Raw genomic sequence first — 27,656 nt, forward strand, 5'->3', positions numbered from 1 at the left:
GTTCTGGGTAAACTGAAAGGCCTAAAGGTGGATAAGTCACCTTGTCCGGATGGACTACACCCCAGGGTTCTAAACGAGATAGCTGAGGAGATTGTGGAGGCATTGGTGGTGATCTTTCAGGAATCACTGGAGGCAGAAAAGGTCCCAGAGGACTGGAAAGTGGCTAATGTAACACCACTATTTAAGAAGGAAGGGAGGGCGAAGACGGGAAATTATAGGCCGTTAGCCTGACTTCGGTCATTGGTAAGATTTTAGAGTCGGTTATTAAAGATGAGATCGCGGAGTACGTGGAAGTGCATGATAAAATAGGACTGAGTCAGCAGGGCTTTGTCAAAGGGAGATCATGTCTGACAAATCTGTTAGAGTTCTTGAGGAAGTAACAAGGAAGTTAAAGGAGAACCAGTGGACGTGATTTATTTAGATTTCCAGAAAGCCTTTGACAAGGTACCGCATTGGAGATTGTTAAATAGGTTAAGAGCCCATGGTGTTGGGTAAGATCCTGGCATGGATAGAGGATTGGCTGACTGGCAGAAGGCAGAGAGTGTGGAGAAAGGGGTCTTTTTCAGGATGGCAGTCAGTGACTAGTGGTGTGCCTCAGGGGTCTGCTGGGACCACAACTTTTCACAATATACATTAATGATCTGGAAGTAGGAACTGAAGGCACTGTTGTTAAGTCTGCAGATGATACAAGATCTGTCGAGGGACAGGTTGTATTGAGGAAACAAGGGGGCTGCAGAAGGATTTGGACAGGCTAGGAGAGTAGGCAATGAAGTGGCAGATGAAATACGATGTGGAAAAGTGTGAGGTTATGCACATTGGAAGGAGGAATTTAGGCATAGACTATTTTCTAAATGGGGAAATGCTTAGGAATTCAGAAGCACAAAGGAACTTGGGAATCCTTGTTCACGATTCTCTTAAGGTTAACGTGCAGGTTCAGTTGGCAGTTAGGAAGGCAAATGCAATGTTAGCATTCATGTCTAGAGGGTTAGAACACAAGACCAGGGATGTACTTCTGAGGCGGTATACGGCTCTGGTCAGACCCCATTTGAAGTAATGAGCAGTTTTGGGGCCCGTGGTAAGGAAAGATCTGCTGGCCTTGGAAAGGGTCCAGAGGAAGTTCACAAGAATGGTCCCTGGAATGAACAGCTTGTTGTATGAGGAACGGTTGAGGACTCGGGATCTGTACTCGTTGGAGTTTAAAAACATGAGGCGGATCTTATTGAAACTTACAGGATACTGCGAGGCCTGAATAGAGTGGACGTGGAGAGGATGTTTCCACTTGTAGAAAAACTAGAAGCAAAGGACACAATCTCAGACTAAAGGGACGATCCTTTAAAACAGATGAGGCGGAATTTCTTCAGCCAGAGGGTGGTGAATCTGTAGAAGGCTATGGAGGTCAAATCATTGAGTGTCTTTAAGACAGAGATAGATAGGTTCTTGATTAATAAGGGGATTAGGGGTTATGGGGAGAAGGCAGGAGAATGGGCTTGAGAAAAATATCAGCCATGATTGAGTGGCGGAGCAGACTCGATGGGCCAAGTGGCCTAATTCTGCTTCTCTGTCTTATTGACTGGATTCTCCGTTATTGAGACTATGTCCCAATGCCGTCGTAAAAACGGTGGACTTTCACGCCATTGAAAAGGCCACGTATTCCTAGCCCTGCAGGGGGCTAGCAGGGTCCCGGCATAAAGCCAGTCGTTTTTGCTGCAGATACGGGCCCCGCACTTCCGGGTCGGAGGCCGCGCATGAGCACGGCGGCAACCTCCAGCGGCCGCGCTGTGCTCCATGGTGGACTCAGAACGCGGATATAGACACTAAAAATAGACCCCCCCCGATCAGTCCCGCGCCCGACCCTGATCGCCCGCACAAACATTGCCCGGCCACATATAAACCCCCGCCCTCCGATCGGCCCGACCCCGACCCGGGCGGCCGGGGACTGAGTCCATAACCATCACGCTAGTTACCTGACCTGGAGGACCACATTAGATCCATGCCGTCGGAACTTCGGCCGGTCGGGGCGGAGAATGGCGGACCATGCCTCCAGCAATGGCCCCAGGTAGGTGCTATGCAGCGTGGCATACTCTCTGAGTACACTGCTTTTCGGGGCCTGCAGAATCGGGGAACCTGCACCGGTCCCGATTCTGTGCGGGGAAATGGATTATCCGCCCTGGCGCTAGCCAAGATTCCGCCGTCGGGGTGCAGAGAATCCAGCCACATGTGTCTAGAAAGCACTGATGGTTCTTTTTCTATTCAATTAATTCTTCGAGATGTTAAAATTTCAGTAATTGCTTGCAATTTCATCTCATCTCCTTGCATAAATAACTAATCGTAATCCTGACAAAAATCTAAGTGCGTGAAGATGGCATTACAATTTCAGAATGCAGCCGAGCCTCTTTGAAAGGGAAAAAAAAACAGACCTTTTAACTTGAGCAGTCAAATACTGGTGGATGTCGAGGGCAGAGCCTGGGTGCAGTCTGTCATGTATGAGATTTGTCCAGGCTGTCTGATTTCTGCGATCTTAACTGGAGAAAATGTATCTGAATTATTTGCCATGTGAGTAACACGTGACCTGCAGCCATGCCACACTGCACTTTAACTTTCCAATATATCAGCAAGCTATACCAGAGGTGAATATCACATATCGTTCATCTTTTGTAGTGCACTCTTCCACATCATTCAGCCTGCAAGGTTAAGCTAATTCTGCTTCTATAGGTAATAATGATAAAGCAAAAATGTTTTTTTTAAAACTTATTTCGTAATTTAATTTTTATTCTCCAGCTGGTTTCATGGGAAGATATCAAAGCAAGATGCATATAATCTACTAATGACAGGTATTGATTTATTATATGTGGTGATGGTTAATTATGTGGAAATATCATTCTGTGCTTCTAAAACATTTTAAAATCTAATTTGTGCCTTTGTCCATAGAATCCCTGCAGTGCAGACGGAGGCCATTCAGCCCAGTGAGTCTGCACTGACCCTCCGAAAGAACACTCTGCCGAGGCCCACTCCCGCGCATTGATCATGGCCAATCCCCCGAACCTGCACATCTTGGACTGTGTCCATTTTGTCAAAAGACATGTATAATGATAGAATCAAAGAGTGGTTCAAGCACAAATGGAAGCCATTTGGCTTATCAAGTCCTGGCCAGCTCTCTGCAAGCGCAACTCAACTAGTCTGCCTTTCTTGTATTTTCCCATAGCCCTGCAGTTTTCTTTCTCATCAGATAGTTATTCAACTCCCTATTCAAAAGCACAACTGAATCTATCCCCGCCTCTGGTACTTTTGGTATTCACCTTAAATCAGTGTTTTCTCGTTCTCAAACCTTGTAGCAAAGAAAACATGTTCTCCCTCATGTTTAGACTGTTGCTAACTTTTGCCTTAGTTTAATTGCTCTGTTTTATCACCTTTGCTCTTGAGTCGGCAGGTATCTTTATGATACCGCCACGTGGTTCAAGTCCGAGTAATGATCAATAATCCAATACACCGCTGAGTAAGATTTAAATGAAAGCACATTTATTATACACAGTAATCACTACTCATGTACAAATTCTACGTCTAAGCTACTTCTACAGCTAACAGGCCAATACTTAACTTGGAACTGGCCCACCAGGTCAGGGAAACGAATGGCCTTTCGTTCAGGTTCTGAGCCTGCGGAATTCGAAGTTGGTACAGATTGATAGCTAGGAGCGCCTATCTCGTAGCCAGCGTTGAAGTAAGACTTACTGCATATCGGCAGCGGATGAACCGGTCGCTGTCAAGGGTTGGTTCGCGTTGCTGAGTGACCCGGTCAAGAAGAACGATTTGAACTTGGGCTTGATTCTTATAGTCCCCAGGGGCTTCCCGCCTTTCGGGGCGGACCCTGTACCTGGTTCCAAGTGATTGGACTTTGTCCCAATCACTTGGTTCGATTTTCTCCAATGCTGGAGCGGTTCCCTGATTGATGGGCGGTCCTGAGGTGGTCGTTCACCTCCCATTGTGTAGGCTTCTGCTGGCGCCAAAGAGTCTGGTTTTGCTTTATGTGTCTAAATGTTGCTCATTGTTCCCGGGGATTGCTCATTAATATGCAGATGGCTGGTGTTTTGTTATGCTGATGGTTGCTGGTATCGATCTTGTCTGGCCTTTCCAGAGGTAAATACACACTCAACCTGCAGCTGCTCGTTTGTGTCCTGTTGGCTGACTTTCCCATCAGCCTTTGCCATTCGCCATTTTAAATCGGGAGTTAGCCATTTTAAATCGGGAGTTAGCCATTTTAACTGGCTACATTCCCTCCTTGTGATCCTAACGCGAAGCGTGAAGGATCACATAACTATGTTGCTTTCCATTCCCTGACCTGGGGGGGACACGTCCTTCATGGCCTCTGCACTGACCATAGCTATGCAAAAACATTTTTAACTAACAATTCTAAGGGCGCTATGTCAAATAGGGACATGCATTATAAAACAATAAACTGGGAACCTCTAACTATTCTTAATACACTACACTCACTTAAACATTTCATCATCCTAACTTCCTCAACCATACAAACAAAATCAGAGCATTTTATACATCAGTCTTCCTGGCTTGGCAGTCAATCTCAGGATCGTACAATTTACTCATGAACAGTTCTTTACATTTCTTTATTTACAATAAACGCAAGTGAATGCACTTTTTTATAGATCGCGGGGGTCGGGGTCTGGTCGTATCCGAACATAGGAGATCTGATCCTATATACCGGGGTTCGAGCGTGGTAGGCTCTCCTCCATTTCCGTAGACGCATAGTCTGCACTATGCAGCAGAGTATCGCTAATACCAGTAATGTTTCTATTACATAGGACAGAGAGCACCAGGTTATAAACCTGGCACACCAAGATGATGTGGTGTCCCTGGTGACTGGGCTCTGGGTACTGCGGGGAAGTGAAACATTAACGACTGGGGGGCTTGAAGTCATGGGGTTCGCATTCACGCGCAACCAAAGGTCCATGAATATGATGCTGATCCATGTGAAGGAAGTCCTCATGGCTCTTCTCTTTCATTTCCTTCTCTTCGCCGATCCTGGAGCTTCTGGAGTTCTGTGGAAACAAGCATAGTGTCTGTAACTATCTTTGTTTAATATCTCGTACGATAGTGTGTCTGTCCTGTAGTGCCAATTACTCCCTTTATAATTGGTCACTATGTGTGACTCCCTCATTTTTTTTCAAAAATCGAATTTTAGGACAAGACACACTTCCCAATAATGAACCAGTGCGAGCCGTCTCGCAGACTGTGCAATTTACCATCCAAATGTTTCAGGATGTAAATAGCATGTGGTTGGCAACCTAAAGGTTACTAAACAAAACAAAACTTTTTGAACTAAAATTTCCAAAATGAGGTGCGTATGGGCCGTGACGGGTAAGAGTTGGATGGAGTCCCCAGGTAGGACGGCTACCAATGCCTCTCCTACCCGAACGTAGTTGACCAGAGGGGGGGTTCCCAGGCAGGGCGGGTCCCAAGCCGTTTCTCCACTGCCTGAGCAACCGACAACAACGGGCAAAAAATGTAGTCATCGTGGTGGGACTGCCGTAGTGGTTCTATCTTAGAACCAGAAGGGCAGTTACGAACGGGCGGCTGGTTCCTTAACCAGTCTCTGCAGACAAGTCCTCAGAGGTTTCTGCTGAACTAGTGTCTGGCAATGGTGAGTCTCTGTAGGCAAGTCCTCAGAGGTTTCGGCCGAATAGGCGTGGGGCAGTGAGAATTTTTTTTTCCTGTCGGACATACAACATTTAACAAACTTACAAACAACAAAAAACATTCTGCAGGTTCCATCAGAAAGGACAACACTTCTCCCAAGCGGTTCCTTTTAAAACATCATCTGGACACCTCAGTTCTCGGTTGCGAACAGGGTCGCAAAGGGGTTTCGGTTTGGGAGTCAGACCCAAGGTCGTCCTCTTCTCCCGGGTGCCACACTCTTGAGTGTATCAGGGCTGAAAGGGCTGCATAGTGTGAGGTGGGGTTGCTCTCGTCGTTGCGGACGAGACGGAACGAGTTATCTCGGTGCCAATAGTTGGTGTCGAGCTGTGTGGGGACCGAATCGGGGTCAGTATGGTAGTTCGGGGGTCGGTGATGGGGTTTGTTCAGGAAAGTGATCATGAAGGGATCACCCGGATCGTAGTCGGAATCGCTGGGTGTGGGTCCTGTTGCATGGGGATAGTAGGGAGGCGTGCTGTGGCTATCGTCCGAGTCACAGTCGCTGTCTCTGCTGCTGCAGTCTGTGGGCGTTCCGGGGCGGAGTGTATATTTCGGAGTCGAGGTCGAGTCCGTGGCTGGGCTGGACGTGGTGGGGGTTGGTAGGGTTACGTTGGCTGTGGGCGGGGCGTGGTGTGCTGCGTCGAGCATGACAAGGTGTGCGTGGTTGGACTGTGTCCCATATGCCTTCAGCTGGTTTATATGGAACCACGCAGTCTTACCATTGGGGTACTTTATTTTATGCACGGCAGGGCTTACTTTGTCCGCAATGGAATACGGACCCGAGTATTTTGGTGACAGGAATGTGCTGGGGTTATATACAGAGAGCATAACTTGCTGTCCTATACTGTACTCAGTCGCATGCACTGTCTTGTCGAAACAAGCCTTGTCTGTTTCTTTCTGGTGCCCAATTTTACTGTGGCTGCTAGCTGAGCCGTTTTAACATTTTCCACTAATTGTTCTACTGCTTTCTCGTGTGTGAGGGCCGTCACTTCGGGGCTGGTCAAGTCCAAACCTAACAAAAATTCTGTGCCTTTCATGGGGCGTTCGGTCATGAGAGTGTGTGGGGTGTAACCTGTGGAAGTAGAAATTGTGTTACGCAAAAACGTCAGCGCAAAAGGGAGGACTGAGTCCCAACTGGTGTTGTTCTGCTCGACCATTTTTCTGAGGGTGGATTTTAGGGTCCGATTCATGCGCTCCACGATACCACTCGAGTGTGGGTGGTATGCTATGTGGAATTTTTGGGTGATGCCAAATATCGTGAGGACGTTCTGCATGATACGTCCCGTAAAATGGGAGCCTTGGTCGGATTCAATGCTGCGGGGGAGTCCCCATCTTGTAAAGATGTGGTGGGTCAAAATCTTGGCTGTGGATTTTGCCGTGTTTGTGCGGGCTGGGAATGCTTCCACCCATTTTTCAAATGTGTCAATTACCACAAGTACATATTTATAGCCATTCCTGCAAGGGGGCAATGGTCCTTTAAATCAATCTGGAGGTTAGTCCAGGGGCCATTAACGGGTCGGGTGTGGCTGAGTTGAGCCTTTTTGGCATATCTGTCCGGATTATTCTGGGTGCAGATAAGACAATTCTTTATGTAATGGTTTACATCTTCCTTTAAATTCGGCCACCAACAAAGCTGCTTGAGATGGGCTGTAGTGGGATCAATTCCCTGATGTCCATGACCGTCATGGAACAAACAAATCAGTTGATTCCTGTCCTGTTCAGGAACCACATAAAGGGTGTCTTTTAACACCACACCGTCATGTGTGGTCAGTGCATTTCTAAACCTCTCATAGGGAGCTGGATATTTTCCTTTTACAATCTCCCTGAGATTGCTGTCCTGCGTCTGGGCCTGCACTAGATCCTCGATCTTTGTCTGTGAGACCTGAACTGCATTCACTGGTGCGTTTTCGGGGGGTGTCCAAAGGTATCCATGCCTGGAACCTGCTTTGGCCAGTGCGTCGGCTTTCACATTTCCAGGGAGGGAGGAACGATGGTGACTGCGGACTTTGATTACCCCGAAAGTCCTGTTCTGGGCTCTGTCTAAAATGTGACGGAGCAATGGGGCTGAGGGGAGGGGTTTTCCGTCTGCGGAAAGAAATCCTCTTGCTTTCCACAGGGGCAGAAATTCCGTGAGGCTGTTGCAGACATAGAGGCTGTCCGAGTATATGTCTGCTGGGCTGGGGAAGGAATCTGGGTGTTCCACTACATACGCGATGGCCGCGAGCTCTGCTGCCTGCTCGCCTAAGTGTCCTGGAAGTTTTCACGATATTTCCTCGAGGGCGCGTGTGGTAGTATGCATTAGGGGTCATGTGGGACTGTGAAGCCGTGATGTCATTGGCTGACAGATCCCGGGTCCTGGTTGGCTGTTGACCTCTAGCTCCGCCCTATATAGGCGGAGTATAAGAACCAGGAGTTCTCCCCCGCAGGCCAGTCTGCTACTGAACTGCGGGGAACAAGTCACGCTTAATAAGCGTCCCTGCACGTCCTCGACATAGATACCGCAACCTGTTATGCACTTCCCATCCAAGACTGGACGATCCATCCACATAGATCTTTATGGGCTCACACGTGTCCGTGTGCTGGGGGCTCTGGGTTGAACTACCTATCTTTCTGGGGGGTGTTTTAGTGATAAAGGGGCCTGTGTCGTGGTGTGGAGAGATAATCTCACATTGATGGGGGGGTTCCGGGGTACTGTAAGTTGTCGGCTAAATAGGTGTGCGTCTTTGTCCTTTTCGCAGGGATGTCCCGTCCCTGCAAGAGAAGGGTCCATCTCGCTGCTCTAATCTGGCTTACTGCACCGTCCTTGAGTCGTCCGTCCAGTAAATGTTGGGTGGGGGTGTGTTCGGTGAGAATTGTGATGAGAACAGGCTGAAAATCCCTGCTCCACAGCATCTAAATGTCTGGAGGCGTAAGCTACAGGCCTTAACTGGTCGTGCCATTCCTGGAGGAGCACGGCTGAAAGGGTGCAGTCTGTGGTCGCTACCTCTATGGCGTAAGGGGAAAGCGGGTCTGGAACTTGTAGTGCGGGGGCTGCTATGAGTGCCTGTCTTAAGGAGTCCACAGCATCCGTATGCTGCGGAAGCCTTTCCGAGGGAGCTCCTTTCTTTAGGAGGTCTGAGAGCGGTGCTGCCTTGCTGGCAAAACCGTCCATGTGGTTTCGGCAGTAGCCAACCAGTCCTAAAAACAACCGGAGGGCTGAAACGTTCTGGGGAAGGGGCAATTTAGCAATCGAGTCAATCCTTTTATGCTCGATCTCGCGTTTACCGTGTGTGATAATTGTTCCCAAATATATCACCTTTTCTTCCAAAATCTGGGCCTTTTTGGGGTTGACTTTACAACCGATTGAGTGTAAGAGTTCCAGGAGTTCGGACAGAAGCTCAATGTGCTCTTCCTTGGTGTCTGTCTGCAGTAGTAGGTCGTCTACATACTGAACCAGACATTCGGGGCGAGTGAATTTGGCTAAACCATTTGCCAGCTGTCGGTGGAAAACGGAGGGGAAGTTGTGGAAGCCTTGTGGCAGGCATGTCCACGTGTACATTGCTGTGCTTTGAAGGTGAAGGCAAATTTGTACTGGCACGCCTTTGCCAATGGAATGGACCAGAATCCATTACTGACATCCAAAACCGTAAAGAATCGGGAATTGAGTCCCTGCTTGAGCATGGTCTCGGGACTTGTTGCTACTGTGGGGGCTGCTGCGGGGGTGACTTTGTTGAGTTCCCGGTAATCGATGGTCAGTCGCCATGATCCATCGGGCTTTCTCACTGGCCAAATCGGGGCATTATTAGTGGAGGCTACTGATCTCAGTACGCCCTGCTCTAATAAGCTTTCTATTACCTTGGAGATTTCTCCCTCTGCCTCTTGGGGAAATCCGTACTGTTTTTGGGGTCTCGGGTCAGGTCCTGTTACTTGTACGGAGCCAGTCATCCGTCCACAGTCGTGCTTGTGGGTCGCGAATGCTGCCCTGTTCTTTTGCAGAACTGCCCTAACCCGCTTGTCCGTACTAAGCGTGATCGGGTTGAACCAAAATTTGTCTACTGGGCTAATTTTGTTTATGTACTGTCCTATGTTGAGCGTTGCGGGGGCTCTTGCAGATTTTGCCATCTTCCAGACACACTGGTTGACTGGATCGAATGAAAGATTATGGGAATTCATGAAATCGATTCCCAGAATGTGTTCTGCTGTGTGTGGCAGGTCAACTAAAACTACGGGGTGCTTGGTGGTGATGTTACCGATTTGAATGGGTACAGGGGCTGTGATGTGTCCCTGCTGTGAGTGGCCTGTAATGCCGCTGAGGGTGATAGTGGCTGTAGAGGGCCACGTGTCTTTTTGAAACAGGGTGGAGGAATTTATTGTGGTGCGGGACCCTCCTGTGTCCCATAGAAATTCGATGGGCTGTCCCCGAATTTTTGCTGCAACTACCGGTCGTCCGGACCTATCCCAAAGGGTGTTGCAGATCCAACTGGGGGAGCCCGTACACCGCCAGTCCGTTCCGGTCAAGTCCGGCTGATCTGAACGGGCGCTAACGCTATGAATGAGCACTGTCTTTTTCTTACTCAGCCCGCCTGCTGGGCTCTCTGTGGCCTTTTAGGGGCATTGCACTCTCTTGCGAAGTGTCCCAACTGTCCGCAGTTGTAACACTCCTGTGACTTGGGTGGGGGGCTGTTCTTTCCCTCATTCACCCATGCGGGGTCGTGGTGTGTTGTCTTTACTGCCTGCATATCTGCGCCGGCCTGCTTTTCCTAGGTATTCTTAACTGAGGGTTTACTTTGAACAGATTGCTCCCAAGCGCGGGACAATCTTTTCACTACCCACTTCTCGTTATGGGCCTCCTCTGAGGGATCATAACTCGCGCAGGCTTTCTGTCCTGTTTCTGTGGCATGGGAGATAAGGGTACGGGTCCATTTGGCCATGTTGTCTGGGGACAAATGGGCACAGTCTAAGTCTCCAAAGACTGCTGCAAAATGAATCCACAGGCGTCCAGCAAACGCTGTGGGGTGCTCGGATTTCTTTTGCCTACATTTGTTGAGGACATCTACCGGGTCACCCCGGTTATACCCGATCGCATCCAGGATCGCGGTATGCATTTCTGCAAGGGTGCCTCCTACATTCTGTGGGTCGGGAAGGGCTGCTGCTACTGACTGGTCTGAACTTAAAACGGTGAGCTTTACATGCTCTCGCTCATCCATCGTACATGGTTGCCTGATGTTGAACTGTGGCAAAGAAATAGTGGGGGTCTGAGGTGGGGAGGAACGGTGTGATCTTATCGCACGCGTCCCGTAATTGGGTCACTGTTAAGGGGGTGGAATATAGAAATTCCGCATCGTCCGATGTGGCTGTGCGGTGGGTGGTTACTGGGTTCATTGGAGCTTGAACTATCTGCTGTGTGGGGGGTTGGGGCGCTTTTCTCTTTTGTGGCTTTCCCTGCGCACATGTTCCCTGAACATATCTCTGCGCTGTTTCATTCAATTCTTCCCAATCAGGGCCATCTTCCTGATCTAATCTTTCTCCAAAGGTTGCCTGAAAACCTTTTTGAACAGAAAGCAGCGATTGCAGCTCTGCAATCTGCTTCCGGCACTTTGCGTGGTCTAATGTGCTTTGTTTTTGTTCTGTGGTGGCAGCATGGAGTGTTCTTAATGCTGCCTTGAGGTCACTACACTGTTTTTGTAATGCCTCTACCTGTTTTTCCGTTTCCTCTCGTACCAGGACTGCACGTTGCGTGTCCTGATAGGCCTTTCCGTATTGAGACTGGAAGCTGCTTAAGTGCGGCAGACAAGACTGGTGAGCCCTTTTGTCGTCATCCATCTCTCCATCTTTTGCTGCCAATTTCCTTCTCAAGTCTAAATTCTCCTTTTCTACCTCGCTTACATCGACCTTACTCATCCGATGTATGCCCTCAACTTCTTTCCGGAGCGTCCTAACGACCTCCTCTGTGCCTCGCAATTGTGCCAAGCAGGACACGATTGCCATCGGCTTGCGAGCTTTCCCTAAGCTCTTTTTGTGGATCTCGCTCAGGTTCTCCCACCAAGTATGTCCTATACTCCCGGGACCTGATTCCTCATTGTCACAGAATTCATTCCAAAGGGGCCATCCTGTCCCTTTGAGATATTTCCTGATCTCTTCCTCCCAAATGGGACATTGTCCCACTCTACTGCTGCTGGTCGCTACGACTGCAAATTCCTCGGGGTTCATTAGGCGCTGCATTGCCATCTTTCCTATCCGAATGCTTCTTTTAAATTTGGAACAGGGGAGCTAAGACGGTGCTGTAAATACTGGTACGGCTTTCGCTACTTTCCGATATACAAACCTCCGACAGTTTTGAGACAACAAAAATCTATCAGTTTTACCTTATAGCCCTGTTAGTTACGCATGCATACACACACTTCCGAATTATGAGTATTGATCAGAACTGCTTGAACACTTGTGGTTTTCTGTTTCCAATTGGATCTCTAATTCAAATTCTGGGTTCTCCCGGAGTGGTTTTCCCCTTCTAGATCGGGTCCCGTCAGGATGTCGCCGAATAATGTTGCTAACTTTTGCCTTAGTTTAATTGCTCTGTTTTATCACCTTTGCTCTTGAGTCGCCAGGTATCCTTATGATACCGCCACGTGGTTCAAATCTTCTGTAATCTATTCATGTAACTGAAGTCCTTAACTCGTGGAAATATTCTTATAAATCTTTTCTCCACCCCACTAATGCCTCCCTATCCTTCCTTTCCTTATTCTTCCTCAAGTGCAGCGCCCAGAATTGGAGACAATATTCCAGTTGAGACTGAACCAGTGTTTTACACAGGTTTACTAGAGCTTCCTAGCATTTGTACTCTATGCCTTTATTTATAAAATCCGTGATCCTGTATGCCTTCTTTACTGCTTTGTTAACCTGTCTTACCACCTTCAAAGCATATATACACCAAAGTTCTTCCATTTTTGCACCCCCTTTAGTCTTGTATCCTTTGGTTTATATTGTCTGTCCTCTTTCTTTTTACCAAAATGTTATTATATTTATTTGCCACATGTCCTCCCATTCCATCAGCCTATGTTCTTTTGAAATCTAACATTATTCTCCTCGCTGTTCACAATGCTTCCAAGTTTGTGTCATCTGCAAATGTTTAAATTGTGCTCTACACATCCAAGTCCACACATCATTAATATAGATCAGTAAAAGTATACTGTCCTCCAGTCCAGAATCCAACCATTCATCACTATGTTTCTTGTCACTCAGCTAACTTTGCGTCCATGCTGCCACTGCTACATTATTCCATGGGCTTTAGCTTAGCAGATGAGCTTATTATGTAGCAATTTTTCAAATGTCCTTTGAAAGTCCCAAGTATCATATCAACTATACTACTCCAAATAAATCATAGCACCCTACAGTGCAGAAGGAGGCCATTCGGCCCATCAGGTCTGCACCGATCCTCTGAAAGAGCACCCTACCTAGGTCCACTCCCCCATCCTATCCCAATAACTCCATCTAACCTGGACTGTGGGAGGAAACCAGAGACTCAGAGGAAACCCACGCAGACACGGGGAGAACGTGCAAACTGCCCGCAGACAGTCACCCAAGGCCGGAATTGAACCCGGGTCCCTGGTGCAGTTTGGCAGCAGTGCAAACCACTATGCCGCCCAAACCTGTAATGGCTTTCCTTAATTAATCCATATTGTGTTAAAGTTTTATCATTTTTCATGATTGACTAATATAGTTCTTGCATAATTCAGAGCTATTCATTCTGTAAATGCACTAAACATAGGTACAAAAACTTTTAAGGATGAGAGCATTTTGCTAATCTTTTTGCAGATACGTGTTCCATTTAAAATCTGTCAAGCAAGCATTTATTTTCAACGTTGCAGTTTTTAACTGTCCACACTTAATTTTTTTAAAATAAATTTGGAGTGCCCAATTCTTTTTTTCCCAATTAAGGAGCAATTTAGTGTGGCCAATCCCCCTACCCTGCACATTTTTGAGTTGTGGGGGTGAGACCCAAGCAGACACGGGGAAAATGTGTAAGCTCCACATAGACTGATCCGGGGCTGGGATTGCACCTGGGTCCTCAGTGCCGTGAGGCAGGAGTATTAACCACTATGTGACCGTACCGCCCCTGTCCACACTTAACTGTTGACTTAAAGATTATTTCCCTGAAATTACAGTAGGTGGCACTCTTAACAGTAGTTCCAAATACTGTCTTGACTCCATGTAACGTTATCTATTGCTGCATTATCTTCCCCATATCTGTGCTCTCTGTAGCTAGCATTTGTCAACAATAAGTTGTCAACAAAAATTGTATATTTTGAAATACCAGGATTTAAATGATTTAATGGAATCATCTTTTTGTCTTTTTAATGGGTGTGACTTAATGCCCGCGTTGCGCTTAAGCGAGAGCATGACGAGGCTATTAAAGAGCGTGAGAGGCTAAAAACGAGAACCGCACCGGAGCCAATCTGTTTGAGATCTAACATGCCCGCTCCCCTTGGCGAAATCCGGATCGCACCTTAGTGTGGGGAGAAACCAATACTCACAACTTAAGCCCAATCTCCATACAACAAATGGGAGTGACTCCTTATCTACCCGACTCCCCAGCAAGTGGTCATGCGAGCATCGACTAATACTCCTTTTTAAACACGTGAAGTTGACGGACGGGCTGCTGCTGGGGTCCCAGGGAGGTGAATAACCATCTTCGCTCAAAGGCGAAGAGCCCGGGGCACTGGGGTTGCTGCCCCGGTGCTCGGAGGGGGCTGGAGGAGCATAGCCTAGGTTAGGGTGGCCGACCATGGGTTTGGGGCTAGCAGAGCAAGAGAGGGTGGCCATCCCTGGTCTCAGCTGTGGGGTGTTCTAATCGTCCGCTGGTGTGCCATGCCAACCCCTGGATCATGTGTATCCATTATGGGGGCCACCCTAGCCCCTTACACTCTGCCCCACCGGCCACCCACTATTCCCAGTGACCACGGAGGCCTCTGGTCGCGCGGCCGCAGACCATTGTTTATTGGGAATTGGCAGTCGTAGTTAAGTGAGTACGTCATTCATTCCAAGTGGAAACCCTTGGGTAAGCGTGCCATGTAGCATCCCAGTCAGACCATGATGTCTGAACACTGTGACCGAACAATACTGGAAGCAACACCGAACACCCAGGGGCTGGGCCCCAGCACCGGGGACACGGGACATTGAGTGAGTGCACCGGAGAGGGAACCTGCCACCGGTCCAGGTAAAGTTACATGCGGGTCTCACACCATCTCCAGTTTCTGACACATATTGAACATAAGAACTAGGAGCAGGAGTAGGCCATCTGGCCCTTCGAGCCTGCTCCACCATTCAGTAAGATCATGGCAGATCTTTTATGGACTCAGCTCCACTTTCACACCCGAACACCATAACCCTTTATTCCTTTATTCTTAAAAAACTATCTATCTTTATCTTGAAAACATTTAATGAAGGAGCCTCAACTGCTTCACTGGGCAGGAAATTCGATAGATTCACATCTAATGGTAATGGTATGGATGATCTCAGGATTGCTATCAGTGCCACGAGACAGTCAGAGTAGAAATTCAAGAATAGACAGAATGAATACGTGGCTTGAGAGATGGTGCAGGAGGGAGGGGTTCAGATTTTTGGGACATTGGAACCGGTTCTGGGGGCAGTGGGACCATTACAAATTGGATGGTCTACACCTGGGCAGGACTGGAACCAGTGTCCTAGGGGGTGCTTTTCCTAAAACTGTTGGGGAGGTTTTAAACTAATGTGGCAGGGGGATGGGAACCAGATTAGGAAGTTTGAGGTCAGTAAAGAGGCAGCAACTAAAGCCAGTAAGGTACTAGATAATAAACTCAATGTGACTAAGGAGAAGAGTAGACAGGGAAAAGATGATGAATGCAAAGGGACAGGGGGTCTGAGGTGCATTTGCTTTAATGCGAGAAGTGTAGCAGGCAAGGCAGATGAACTTAGGGCTTGGATTAGTACCTGGGAATATGATTTTATTGGTATTACTGAGACTTGGTTGAGGGAAGGGCAGGATTGGCAACTAAATATCCCAGGGTATAGATGCTTCAGGAGGGATAGAGAGGGAGGTAAAAGGGTGGAGGAGTTGCATTACTGGTCAGAGATGATATCACAGCTGTGATTAAGGAGGGCACGATGGAGGATTCGAGCACTGAGGCAATATGGATAGAGCTAAGAAATAGGAAGGGTGCAGTAACATTGTTGGGACTTTACTACAGGCCTCCCAAAAGCGAGCGTGAAGTAGAGGAACAAATATGTAGACAGATTATAGAAAAATGTAGGAGCAATAGGTTGGTCGTGATGGGAGATTTTAACTTCCCCAACACTGAATGGGACTCATGTAGTGTTGGAGGCGTAGATGGAGCAGAATTTGTAAGGAGCATCCAGGAGAGTTTTTTAGAGCAATATGTAAATAGTCCAACTCGGGAAGGGGCCATACTGGACCTGGTATTGGGGAATGATCTCGGCCAGGTGGTTGAAGTTTCAGTCGGTGATTACTTTGGGAATAGCGACCACAATTCCATAAGTTTTAGAATACTCATGGACAAAGACGAGAGTGGTCCTACAGGAAGAGTGCTAAATTGGGGAAAGGCCAAGTATAACAAAATTCGGCGGGAGCTAGGGAATGTGGATTGGGAGCAGCTGTTTAAGAGTAAATCCACATTTGAAATGTGGGAGTTTTTTAAGGAAAGGTTGATTAGAGTGCAGGATAGACATATCCCTGTGAAAATGAGGGATAGAAATGGCAAGATGGATGACAGGTGGAATTGTGAGACTAGCTAAGATGAAAAAGGAAGCATACATACGATCTAGGCGACTTAAAACTGATGAAGCTTTGGAGGAATATCGGGAAAGTAGGACAAATCTCAAATGCACAATAAAGAGGGCTAAAAGGGGTCATGAAATATCTTTGGGTAACAGGGTTAAGGAAAATCCCAAAGCCTTTTATTCGTATATAAGGAGCAAGAGGGTAACTAGAGAAAGGATTGGCCCACTCAAAGACAAAAGAGGGAATTTATGTGTGGAGTCAGAGGAAATGGGTGAGATTCTGAATGAGTACTTTGCATCGGTCACGATTCACCAAGGAGAGTGACATGCCGGATGTTGAGGTTAGGGATGGATGTTTAAATACTCTAGGTCAAGTCGGCATAAGGAAGGGGGAAGTTTTGGGTATTCTAAAAGGCATTAAGGTGGACAAGTCCCAGGTCCGATGGGATCTATGCCAGGTTACTGAGGGAAGCGAGGGACGAAATAGCTGGGGCCTTAACAGATATCTTTGCAGCACCCTTGAGCACGGGTGAGGTCCTGGAGGACTGGAGAATTGCTAATGTTGTCCCTTTGTTTAAGAAGGGTAGCAGGGATAATCCAGGAAATTATAGACCTGTGAGCTTGACGTCAGTGGTAGGCAAACTGTTGGAGAAGATACTGAGGGATAGGATCTATTCACATTTGGAAGAAAATAGACTTATCAGTGATAGGCAGCATGGTTTTGTGCAGGGAAGGTCATGTGTTACAAACCCTAATAGAATTCTTTGAGGAAGTGACAAAGTTAATTGATGAGGGAAGGGCTGTAGATGTCATATACATGGACATCAGTAAGGTGTTTGATAAAGTTTCCCATGGCAGGTTGATGGAAAAAGTGAAGTCGCATGGGGTTCAGGGTGTACTAGCTAGATGGATAAAGAACTGGCTGGGCAACAGGAGACAGAGAGTAGTGGTGGAAGGGAGTATCTCAAAATGGAGAAGGGTGACTAGTTGTGTTCCACCGGGATCCGTGCTCGGACCACTGTTGTTTGTGGTATACGTAAATGATCTGGACGAAGGTACAGGTGGTCTGATTAGCAAGTTTGCAGATGATACTAAGATTGGTGAAGTTGCAGATAGTGAGGGGGACTGTCAGAGAATACAGCAAAATATAGATAGATTGGAGAGTTGGGCAGAGAAATGGCAGATGGAGTTCAATCCAGGCAAATGCAAGGTGATGCATTAGAGATCTGGGAGTTCAGGTCCATTGTACCCTGAAGGTGGCAACACAGGTCGATAGAGTGGTCAAGAAAGCATACAGCATGCTAGCCTTCATCAGACCGGGTATTGAGTACAAGAGTCAGCAGGTCATGTTACAGTTGTATAGGACTTTGGCGAGGCCAGATTTGAAATACTGCGTGCAGTTCTGGTCGCCACATTACCAGAAGGATGTGGATGCTTTACAGAGGGTGCAGAGGAGGTTCACCACAATGTTGCCTGGTATGGAGGGTGCTAGCTATGAAGAAAGGTTGAGTAGATTGGGATTGTTTTTGTTGGAAAGACGGAGGTTGAGGGGAGAACCTGATTGAGGTCGACAAAATTATGAGAGGTATGGACAGGATGGATAGCAACAAGCTTTTTCCAAGAGTGGAGGTGTCAATTACAAGAGGTCACGATTTCAAGGTGAGAGGGGGAATGTTTAAGGGAGATGTGCGTGGAAAGATTTTTACGCAGAGGGTGGTTGGTGCCTGGAACGCTTTGCCAGCGGAGGTGGTCGAGGCAGGCACGATAGCATCTTTCAAGATGCATCTAGACAGATATATGAACGGGCGGGCAAAAGTGGGAAGTAGATCCTTGGAAAATAGGCGACAGGTTTAGATAAAGGATCTGGATTGGCGCAGGCTGGGAGGGCCGAAGGGCCAGTTCCTGTGCTGTAATTTTCTTTGTTCTTGTTCTTGATATTTTGGACCCCACAGAACTTGCCCTCCTCGTGCTGCTGGCAAGCTGGGCAGCCAGACGCGGGAAAAGGCGACAGCAGCAGCTTCGACAGAGGCTCGAGGCGTCTGCCCATGAGGTCAGGGAGGAACCCAGAGGGGGAGGCCTGGGATGGCCCAAGGTGTACAAGCATTGCTGATCTTTCAAATAGATGACGGAGAGCATGTACCGCAGGAGGTTCAGCCTCAATAAGGAGATGGTGTGGCACCTGCGCCATGTCCTTGCGGATTTGGCACCAAGTGGAGGAGGACATCCGCTTCCAGTGGCCGTCAAGGTCATCGCAGCCCTGAACATCTACGCCCCAGGATCATTCCAGAGCTCGAGCATTGACTTGTGTGGCATCTCACAAGCTACTGCCCACAAGTGTATCCATGAAGTCACAGATGCCCTGTTTGCCAGGGCAGACAACTATATAAACTTTGACATGGATCGGGCCCAACGGGGTACCCAGGCAGCAGGATTCACCACCATTGTCGGGATGCCCCAGGTCACACATGCTGCCTTACACACACCGGGTGGCTGTTTGGGAATGCCCTACGAAGGGGTTCCACTCCCTGAATCTCCAGCTCGTGTGCGACCATCACATGAAGATCTTGCACGTGTGTGCACTCTTCCCAGGAAGTGTGCATGACAGCTACATCCTGGGGCAGTCATACATCCCTTGAGGACCACCACAGGTTGGCCAGTTGGCTCTCGGGGAATAAGGGATACCTGCTGAGGACCTGGCCAATGACACCAGTATAGAGGCGGTGACCGATGCGGAGGCCCGATACAACCACGCAGACACACAAACTGTCATTAAGCGGTGCATCAAACTCATCAAATTGTGTTTCTTATGCCTTGACCACTCATGGTGCACTGCAGTACACCCATCAGAGTGTCGCCAGCTTTGCGGTGGTCTGCTGTATTCGTCACAACCTTGCAGAGCAGTGGGGCGTCATGTTGGAGATGGAGGGGAAAAAATATATGGCTATCTCAGAGGCGGAATATGAGGAGCTGCCGGACCAGGAGGGACTGGAGGATGAGCCCAAGGAAGAACAGTAGGACCGGATGGAGGACAGGCGACAGTGGCGAGGGTCGGCAAGCACCAACGCCCTCAGTGCCCTCTCAATCATCCTCACCCCTTCACATAGGACGTGGCCTCGTTGGTCATTACCCCCTCTCGCCAACTCCTTTCCTGCCCCACTCCCAAATCCCTCTGCATCCCCACTTCACCATCCTCCTCCAGCACCCCACCTTTCCCCTGCCATTTCCCACCCTCCCAGGGCCTGTGTACATCACTCCAGGGTGGTGGGACTGTGTCAACACTGTCGGAGGTTCACTGTCAAGGTTAGGGGTGATAATAATCCGCTGAGCGCTGGTGCTCAATCTATGCTACAGCCTGACCCCTGCCTGTATGCTGAGTGCTCGCTCACTCCCATCACCTGCACGTGGTGTGCCCAGGGGTGTGGCCGCAGGGCGGCGGCCGTAGGGGTCCAGGACATGTACCGAGGTACAGTGAAAGATATTGTTCTGCGTACAGTCCAGGCAGATCGTTCTGTACATGAAAAAACATAAGATATGCATAAGTACACAATGTAAATACATAGGCACAGGCATCGGGTGAGCATATAGTGTGTAGTACTACTCAGTAGAGAAGATGTGTGAAGAGATCATTTCAGTCCATAAGATGGTCATTCAGGAGTCTGGTAACAGAGGGGAAGAAGCTGTTTTTGAACCTGTTAATGTGTGTTCTCAGACTTTTGTATCTCCTGTCCAATGGAAGAAGCTAGAAGAGAGAATAACCAGGGCGGAAGGGGTCTTTAATGCTGCCCGCTTTCCCAAGGCAGCAGGAGGTAAAGACAGAGTCGATGGATACGAGGATGGTTCGTGTGATGGACTGGGCTGTGCTCACGACTCTCTAGTTTATTACAGTCTTGGGCTGAGCAGTTGGCATACCAAGCTGTGATGCAGCCGGATAGGATGCTTTCTATGGTGCATCTGTAACAATTGGTAAGAGCCAATGTGAACATGCCGAATTTCTTTTGTTTCCTGAGGAAGCATGGGTGCTGTTGTGCTTTCTTGGTCATAGCATCGACATGGATGGACCAAGACAGATTGTTGGTGATGTGCACACCTAGTACTTTGAAACTGTCAAACATCTCCACCTCGGCACTATTGATGCAGGTAGGCGACAGGTGGTGGTGTTCCCAGGTATTTGCTGCCCTTGTCCTTCTGGATGGTAATGGTCGTAGGTTTCGAATGTGCTGTCTAAGAAACCTTGGTGAGTTACTGCAGTGCATCTTTTAGATGGTACAAACGGCTGCCACTGTTCGTCGGTGTGGAGGGTTTGAAAGTGTGTGGAAAGGGGAGCAATCAAGCGAGCTGCTTTGTCCTGGATGGAGTCGAGCTTCTTGAGTGTTGTTGGAGCTGCACTCATCCACGAAACTGGAGAGTATTCCATTACACATCTGACTTGTGCTTTGTAGCTGGTGGACAGGCTTTGTGGGGGGGTCAAGAGGTGAGTTACTTGCCGTAGGATTCCTAGCCTTTGACCTGTCCTGGTAGCCACAGTATTAATGTGGCTAGTCCAGTTCAGTTTCTGATCAATGGTAACCCCCCAGGATGTTGATTATGGGGATTCAGTGATGGTTATGCCATTGAATGTCAGGGGGCGGTGGTTCAATCCTCTCTTGTAAGAGATGGTCATTGCCTGGCACTTGTGTGACAGGAATGTAATTTGGCACCAAGCCTGGATATTGGCCAGGCCTTGCTGCATTTGGACATGGACTGCTTCATTATCTGAGGAGTCGTGAATGGTGTTAAACATTGTGCAGTCACCCGCAAACATCCCCACTTCTGACCTGATGATGGAAGAGAGGTCATTGATGAAGCAGCTAAAGATGGTTGGGCCTAGGACACTACCCTGAGGAAACCCTACAGTGATGTCCTGGAGCTGAGATGATTAACCTCCAACCACCACAGCCATCTTCCTTTGTGCCAGATATGACGCCAACCAGCGGAGAGCTCTCCCCTTGATTCCCATTGATTCCAGTTTAGCCAGGGCTCCTTGATGCTATACTCGGTGAAATGCTGCCTTGATGTCAAGGGCAGTCACTCTCACCTCACTTCTAGCATTCAGCTCTTTTGTCCATGTTTGAACCAAGGTTGTAATGAGGCCAGGAATTGAGTGATCCTGGCGGAACCCAAACTGAGTGTCCGTGAGCAGGTTATTCTGAGTAAGTTCCGCTTGATAGCACTGTTGATGACTCCTTCCATCACTTTGCTGATGATGGAGAGTAGACTGGTGGGGCGGTAATTGGGTGGGTTGAATTTGTCCTGTTTCTTGTGTACAAGACACACGTGGGCAATTTTCCCCATCACCAGATAGATGTCAGTGTTGTAGCTGTACTGGAACAGTTTGGCTAGGGGTGTGGCAAGTTCTGGAGCACAAGACTTCAGTACGATTGCCGGGATATTGTCAGAGCCCATAGCCTTTGTAGTATACAGTGCTTTCAGCCATTTCTTGAAATCATATGGAGTGAATCAAATTGGCTGAAGACTGATGTCTGTTTACATAGATTACATAGAACATACAGTGCAGAAGGAGGCCATTCGGCCCATCGAGTCTGCACCGACCCACATTAATCCCTCACTTCCACCTTATCCCCGCAACCCAATAACCCCTCCCAACCCTTATGGACACTAAGGGCAATTTATCATGGCCAATCCACCTAACCTGCACGTCTTTGGACTGTGGGAGGAAACCGGAGCACCCGGAGGAAACCCACGCGGACACGGGGAGAACGTGCAAACTCCGCACAGACAGTGACCCAGCGGGGAATCGAACCTGGGACCCTGGCGCTGTGAAGCCACAGTGCTAATCACTTGTGCTACCGTGCTGCCCCTGTTGTGTTGGTGACCTCCAGAGCAGACCGAGATGGGATCATCTACTCGGCACTTCTGACTGAAGATTGTTGCGAATGCCTCAGACTTGTCCCAAATGAATCAGCTGGTGAACCATGATTTGCAGCGTGAATCCTGTGGAGCCTTGTTAAGTGGGCCAATTAACATTTTATAGTGGTGCCGGCCTCACCGGGCCAAGCGCTGGGGAGCTCATGGCATTTCCTGCTCGCTACCACACTTTGGTCATTATAATTGCACCCAATTTTTTACTTTAAGCCCTCAATCTTTTCCAAAAACATAGGCTTGGGCTTGAATCTTTAGTCTGAACTGTAAATTTGTTCATTGGATTGCACACACTGGCAGCAATTTCATTTAATGAAGTGCTGGATATGTTTTCATGAGCTTTTAGTGTTTCTCCTCCAATCTATTTACAAAAAAGCTAAAGAATTCATTTTAAAAACCTAATTCGGATCAAGTTGATGTTTAATGTTATTTGTAAAATAGCTAAAATGTGTGCATCCATGTGTGGGAAATTATAAACCTGTTATAATTTCTGTTTAATATTCTAAAAACTCCAGAAAAATGATTAAGCTAATAGAAACAATTTTCTAAACCAATTGAATTTTAAAACAAACTCAAAACATCTTCTAAGTGTATCTTGATGTCAGTAAAAAAATGTAGTACAGTAATTCTGACAACTGAGAAAGTGTCAAAAATTGAAACACAACATTATTTTAATACCAGATTCTTTTTAAAGTATCATACACAAGAAAATTGTAGTTTGAAAGTAAACACAGTTTCTTTAATGGAAACTGGAAAAGGGAAATGTGTTGATGGGGCCTCTAACCTGTGAGCAGTCTTAGAAAGAGGGGCGAGTAAATAGAGGGCGAGTGTTGAGGGGAATTGCAGAAGAATGAGGAAAAGAAAGGAAGATGTGAGAGATGAGCTTACAGAACAAAAAGGATTAATGATGGAATTAAAGAGGTAGAAATGGGATCCGGTTGTTGGAAAACAAGACTTTAAATAATGGGATACAGGAAATGTGAATGAATGAAGTGTTTGTTGTGGACTGCATGCCACATTTTCCCTGAAATTTAAAATGGTGTTTCAAATACATCAGTTGCATCCAGTCGCACCTATTTCCAGTAAACTTTTAATTGCTAGATTGATTGTACTAAATGTATTAAATAGAATAATTAATTTGTATTTTTTATTTAGTTGGCCAAATATGTGGCTTTCTTGTAAGGCCATCGGATAACACACCGGGTGACTACTCGCTTTATTTTCGGACAAATGAAAATATTCAACGATTTAAAATATCTCCAACATCGAACAATCAATTTATGATGGGTGGCCGATATTACAACAGGTAATCAACCTCATTTCTGCACTTTTTGTAAATTAAGTTCAGAGATAACTCAAAATTACAGTGACATGACAACTTAATCCCCAGACTGTTCTGTTCTGTGCTGCATGGCTGGCATATTCCATGTTCCTCTTCAAATGAATTACTCACTTGTGCCACTCTGGGAAATAAAAACCTGCAACCCACAACAGCTGCATTCCCATAAATGCTCATTGCTGCCTCCTACTCAAAAATACGAACAAAAAAAAAGATAACAAAGACAGAAATTACAAATTGAGAAAAATCTTTATTAGTGTGACAAGTAGGCTTACATTAACACTGCAGTGAAGTTACTGTGAAAATCCCCGAGTCGCCACACTCCGGCACCTGTTCAGGTTCACTGAGGGAGATTTCAGAATGTCCAATTTACCTAACAAGCACGTCTTTCGGGGACTTGTGGGAGGAAACCTGAGCACCCGGAGGAAACCCACGCAGACACGGGGAGAACGTGCAGACTCAGCACAGATTCCCAAGCCGGGAATCAAATCCGGGTCCCTGACGCTGTGAAGCAACAGTGCTAACAACTGTGCTATCTTGCCGCTATGCAACACACAAGCTAAAAGGAAATTGAAGCAGACCGAGAACATGCCAAAAAATGTAAAGGACAAACTGACCTAACCTAGGAATGACAAAATAGTTTATTTTAATTATAATATGGATATTTTAAAACATCACTCTGTATAAATCTAGTCATATTTAACTGATTTTAGATAATCACCTGAATTCCTTGTTTCATAAAGAAGAGAACTTGCAACTGATTCCAGGAAGGTTTTTTTAACTAGTAGTTTGTGTTGGTGTTTATTCTAAATTGCAACACAGAGTTGATTGAACATCATGATTCCCAGGCAAATTGACCGCTAGATATTTGGTGCATTTTCACAAAGTTAGTAATGCAGGAATTCAAGTTTTTGATATTCACACGAGTAATGAAATGTTAGGGTTTAATCTCAGTGGCTTAAAATATCAATGCCAATATAATTGTCTGACAATTTCTTGAACATAGAACATAGAACATAGAAAATACAGCACAGAACAGGCCCTTCGGCCCACGATGTTGTGCCGAACCTTTGTCCTAGATTAATCATAGATTATCATTGAATTTACAGTGCAGAGGGAGGCCATTCGGCCCTTTGAGTCTGCACCAGCTCTTGGAAAGAGCACCCTACCCAAACTCAACACCTCCACCCAACACCAAGGGCAATTTGGACATTAAGGGCAATTTATCATTGGCCAATTCACCTAACCCGCACATCTTTGGACTGTGGGAGGAAACCGGAGCACCCGGAGGAAACCCACGCAGACACGGGGAGGACGTGCAGACTCCGCACAGACAATGACCCAAGCCGGAATCGAACCTGGGACCATGGATCTGTGAAGCAATTGTGCTATCCACAATGCTACCGTGCTGCCCTTAAGAACAAATAAATCTACACTATATAATTTTCCCGTAATCCATGTACCTATCCAACAGCTGCTTGAAGGTCCCTAATGTTTCCGACTCAACTACTTCCACAGGCAGTGTATTCCATGCCCCCACTACTCTAAGTTCACTTGTTCCCATTAACGTTCCAAATATCGGTAGGCCAACTTGACTCTCATCATGAATACCACATTCTATTCCATTTGTACTTGTTTAGTGCAATTTAGAAAGAATAGGAACCAATAGGAAAATTCTCTGGCATGTAATCCTTTTTAAAATGTTTTGCTTTATTCCATCACAATGATTCCTTACTTTGCTGTGTTGCAGCAATGATCTAAGACCTAGTTTTCCAGCCTCATTTCCTGTTTAGACAGTCGATGTATTCTATTGTCTCCTGAACCAGAAAAATTCTCATTGTTTGTTGTCGTATTAGCTTATAGTTTTGACTTTTTTTTTCTCCCCACTCTGGTCCCTCAAGATTCATTAAATCTTTTTTTTTTAATAAACAATTTTAATGAGGTATTTTTGGCATTAGCAACCGTATAAAAACAATGGACAAAGAATAATAGACATAGTGCAATCACTGACTCCCATCCCGCCAAGACCTGCCTAATTGACCCCCTATTCTACGCTACCCTAACCCCCCCTCCCACCCCACCCCCCCTGCTGACGATTAATTCTCCGCGAAGAAGTCGATGAATGGTTGCCGCCTCCGGGCAAACACTAACAGTGACTCTCTCAAGGCGAACTTAATCTTCTCTAGGCCGAGAAAGCTTGCCATGTTAGTTAGCCAGGTCTCCGACTTCGGGGGCTTTGAGTCCCTCCAAGCTAGCAGTATCCATCTCCAGGCTACCAGGGAAGCAAGGGCCAGAACATCTGCCTCTTTCTCCTCCTGGATTCCCGGGTCTTCCGACACCACGAAAATCGCCACCCCTGGACTCATTGTCACCCTTGTTTTCAATACTCTGGACGTGACATCAGCAAACCCCTGCCAATATCCCCGAAGTCTTGGACACGCCCAGAACATGTGAACATGGTTCGCTGGTCCTCCCGCACATTTTATACACCTGTCCTCCACCCCAAAGAATTTACTCATCCGGGCCACTGTTATGTGTGCCCGGTGGACCACCTTGAATTGGATCAAGCTGAGCCTGGCGCATGTTGCGGTCACGTTGACTCTGCTCAACACATCCGCCCATAAGCCATACTCCGTCTCACCACCAAGCTCCTCCTCCCACTTATGTTTCAGCTCCTCGGTCTGCGTCTCCTCCGCCCCCATGAGTTCTCTGTAGATGTCCGAGACGCTCCCCTCGCCCACCCAACCCCTAAGATTCATTAAATCTTGTTCTAAACAACAAACAATTGAATCAATGCAGGAAATAAGTTAATTTACAATGTCCTAAGATCAGTTTGTATAAATGCAATGTGACTAAAGAATTTGACTTTCTAAAGGGTTCCTGTATCTTCTGACGCTGAGTGAGGATAACAAACAAATGTTCCACACTACCATGTTTGACCACAAAGAAGAGTGTTTGCAGACTTTAGGCCCAGTGCAATTGCCTACAACATCAAATCACTAATATGTTCTATCTTCAGGTTTAGCTACTGAGTTGTCATCAATTGACATGGCGCGCGATTCTCCGACCCCCCACCGGGTCGGAGAATCGCCGGGGGCCGGCGTGAATCCTGCCCCCGCCATGTCGTGAATTCTCTGCCACCGGAGATTCGGCGGGGGTGGGAATCGCGCCGTGCCGGTCGGCGGGAATCCCCCGGCGATTCTCCGGTCCACGATGGGCCGAAGTCCCGCCGCTGTCAACCCACGACAGCCGGCGTGGATTGAACCACCTTTGGGACGGCGGGACACGGCGGCGCGGGCGGGCTCCAGGGTCCTGGGGAGGGGGGCAATCTGGCCCTGGGGGATGCCCCCATGGTGGCCTGGCCCGCGATCGGGGCCCACTGATCCGCGGGCGGGCCTGTGTCGTGGGGGCACTCGTTTCCTTCCGCCATCGCCATGGTCTCCACCATGGCGGAGGCGGAAGAGACCCCCTCCACTGCGCATGCGCGGGGATGCCGTGAGCGCCGGCTGACGCTCCCGCGCATGTGCCGCCTGGCAAAGTCAGTTTCGCGCCAGCTGGCGGGGCACCAAAGGCCTTTCCTGCCAGCTGGCGGGGCGGGAATCAGTCCGGCTCAGGCCTAGCCCCTCAAGGTGAGGGCTCGGCCGCTCAAGATGCGGAGGCTTCCGCACCTTTGGGGCGGCACGATGCCGGACTGATTCGCGCCATCTTTGGCGCCGGTTGGCGGACATCACGCCGATATCAGAGAATCCCGCCCATGATATGTGTTCTGGCCAGGATGTCTTAAAAGTCTATCTACTGCCTGGATAATTGCCACATTTCTAGAACTGCCAAATCTGATAACACTGGAAACAGCAATCCTACTTCCTTAAAAGTGTTGATCCAGCAGATATAACCATAGAGCTTTCGTCAAAAATAGGTCCTTATCGGATACCAACTGTAG

The 27,656-nt window shown here is 47.7% G+C and overlaps 1 protein-coding gene across 1 annotated transcript in view; it reads left to right on the plus strand.

Moving 5' to 3' along the window:
- LOC140429358 (ras GTPase-activating protein 1-like) overlaps positions 1 to 27,656 on the plus strand; it is a 374,654-nt gene that overhangs the window by 124,860 nt on the left and 222,138 nt on the right. The window contains exons 7-8 of the mRNA XM_072516226.1: positions 2,779 to 2,831; positions 23,533 to 23,683. Coding sequence (XP_072372327.1) covers positions 2,779 to 2,831; positions 23,533 to 23,683 — 204 coding nt within the window. The remainder of the gene's footprint in view (positions 1 to 2,778; positions 2,832 to 23,532; positions 23,684 to 27,656) is intronic.

This window comes from Scyliorhinus torazame, chromosome 9 (genome assembly GCF_047496885.1).
Source record: "Scyliorhinus torazame isolate Kashiwa2021f chromosome 9, sScyTor2.1, whole genome shotgun sequence".
Lineage (NCBI taxonomy): Eukaryota > Metazoa > Chordata > Chondrichthyes > Carcharhiniformes > Scyliorhinidae > Scyliorhinus > Scyliorhinus torazame.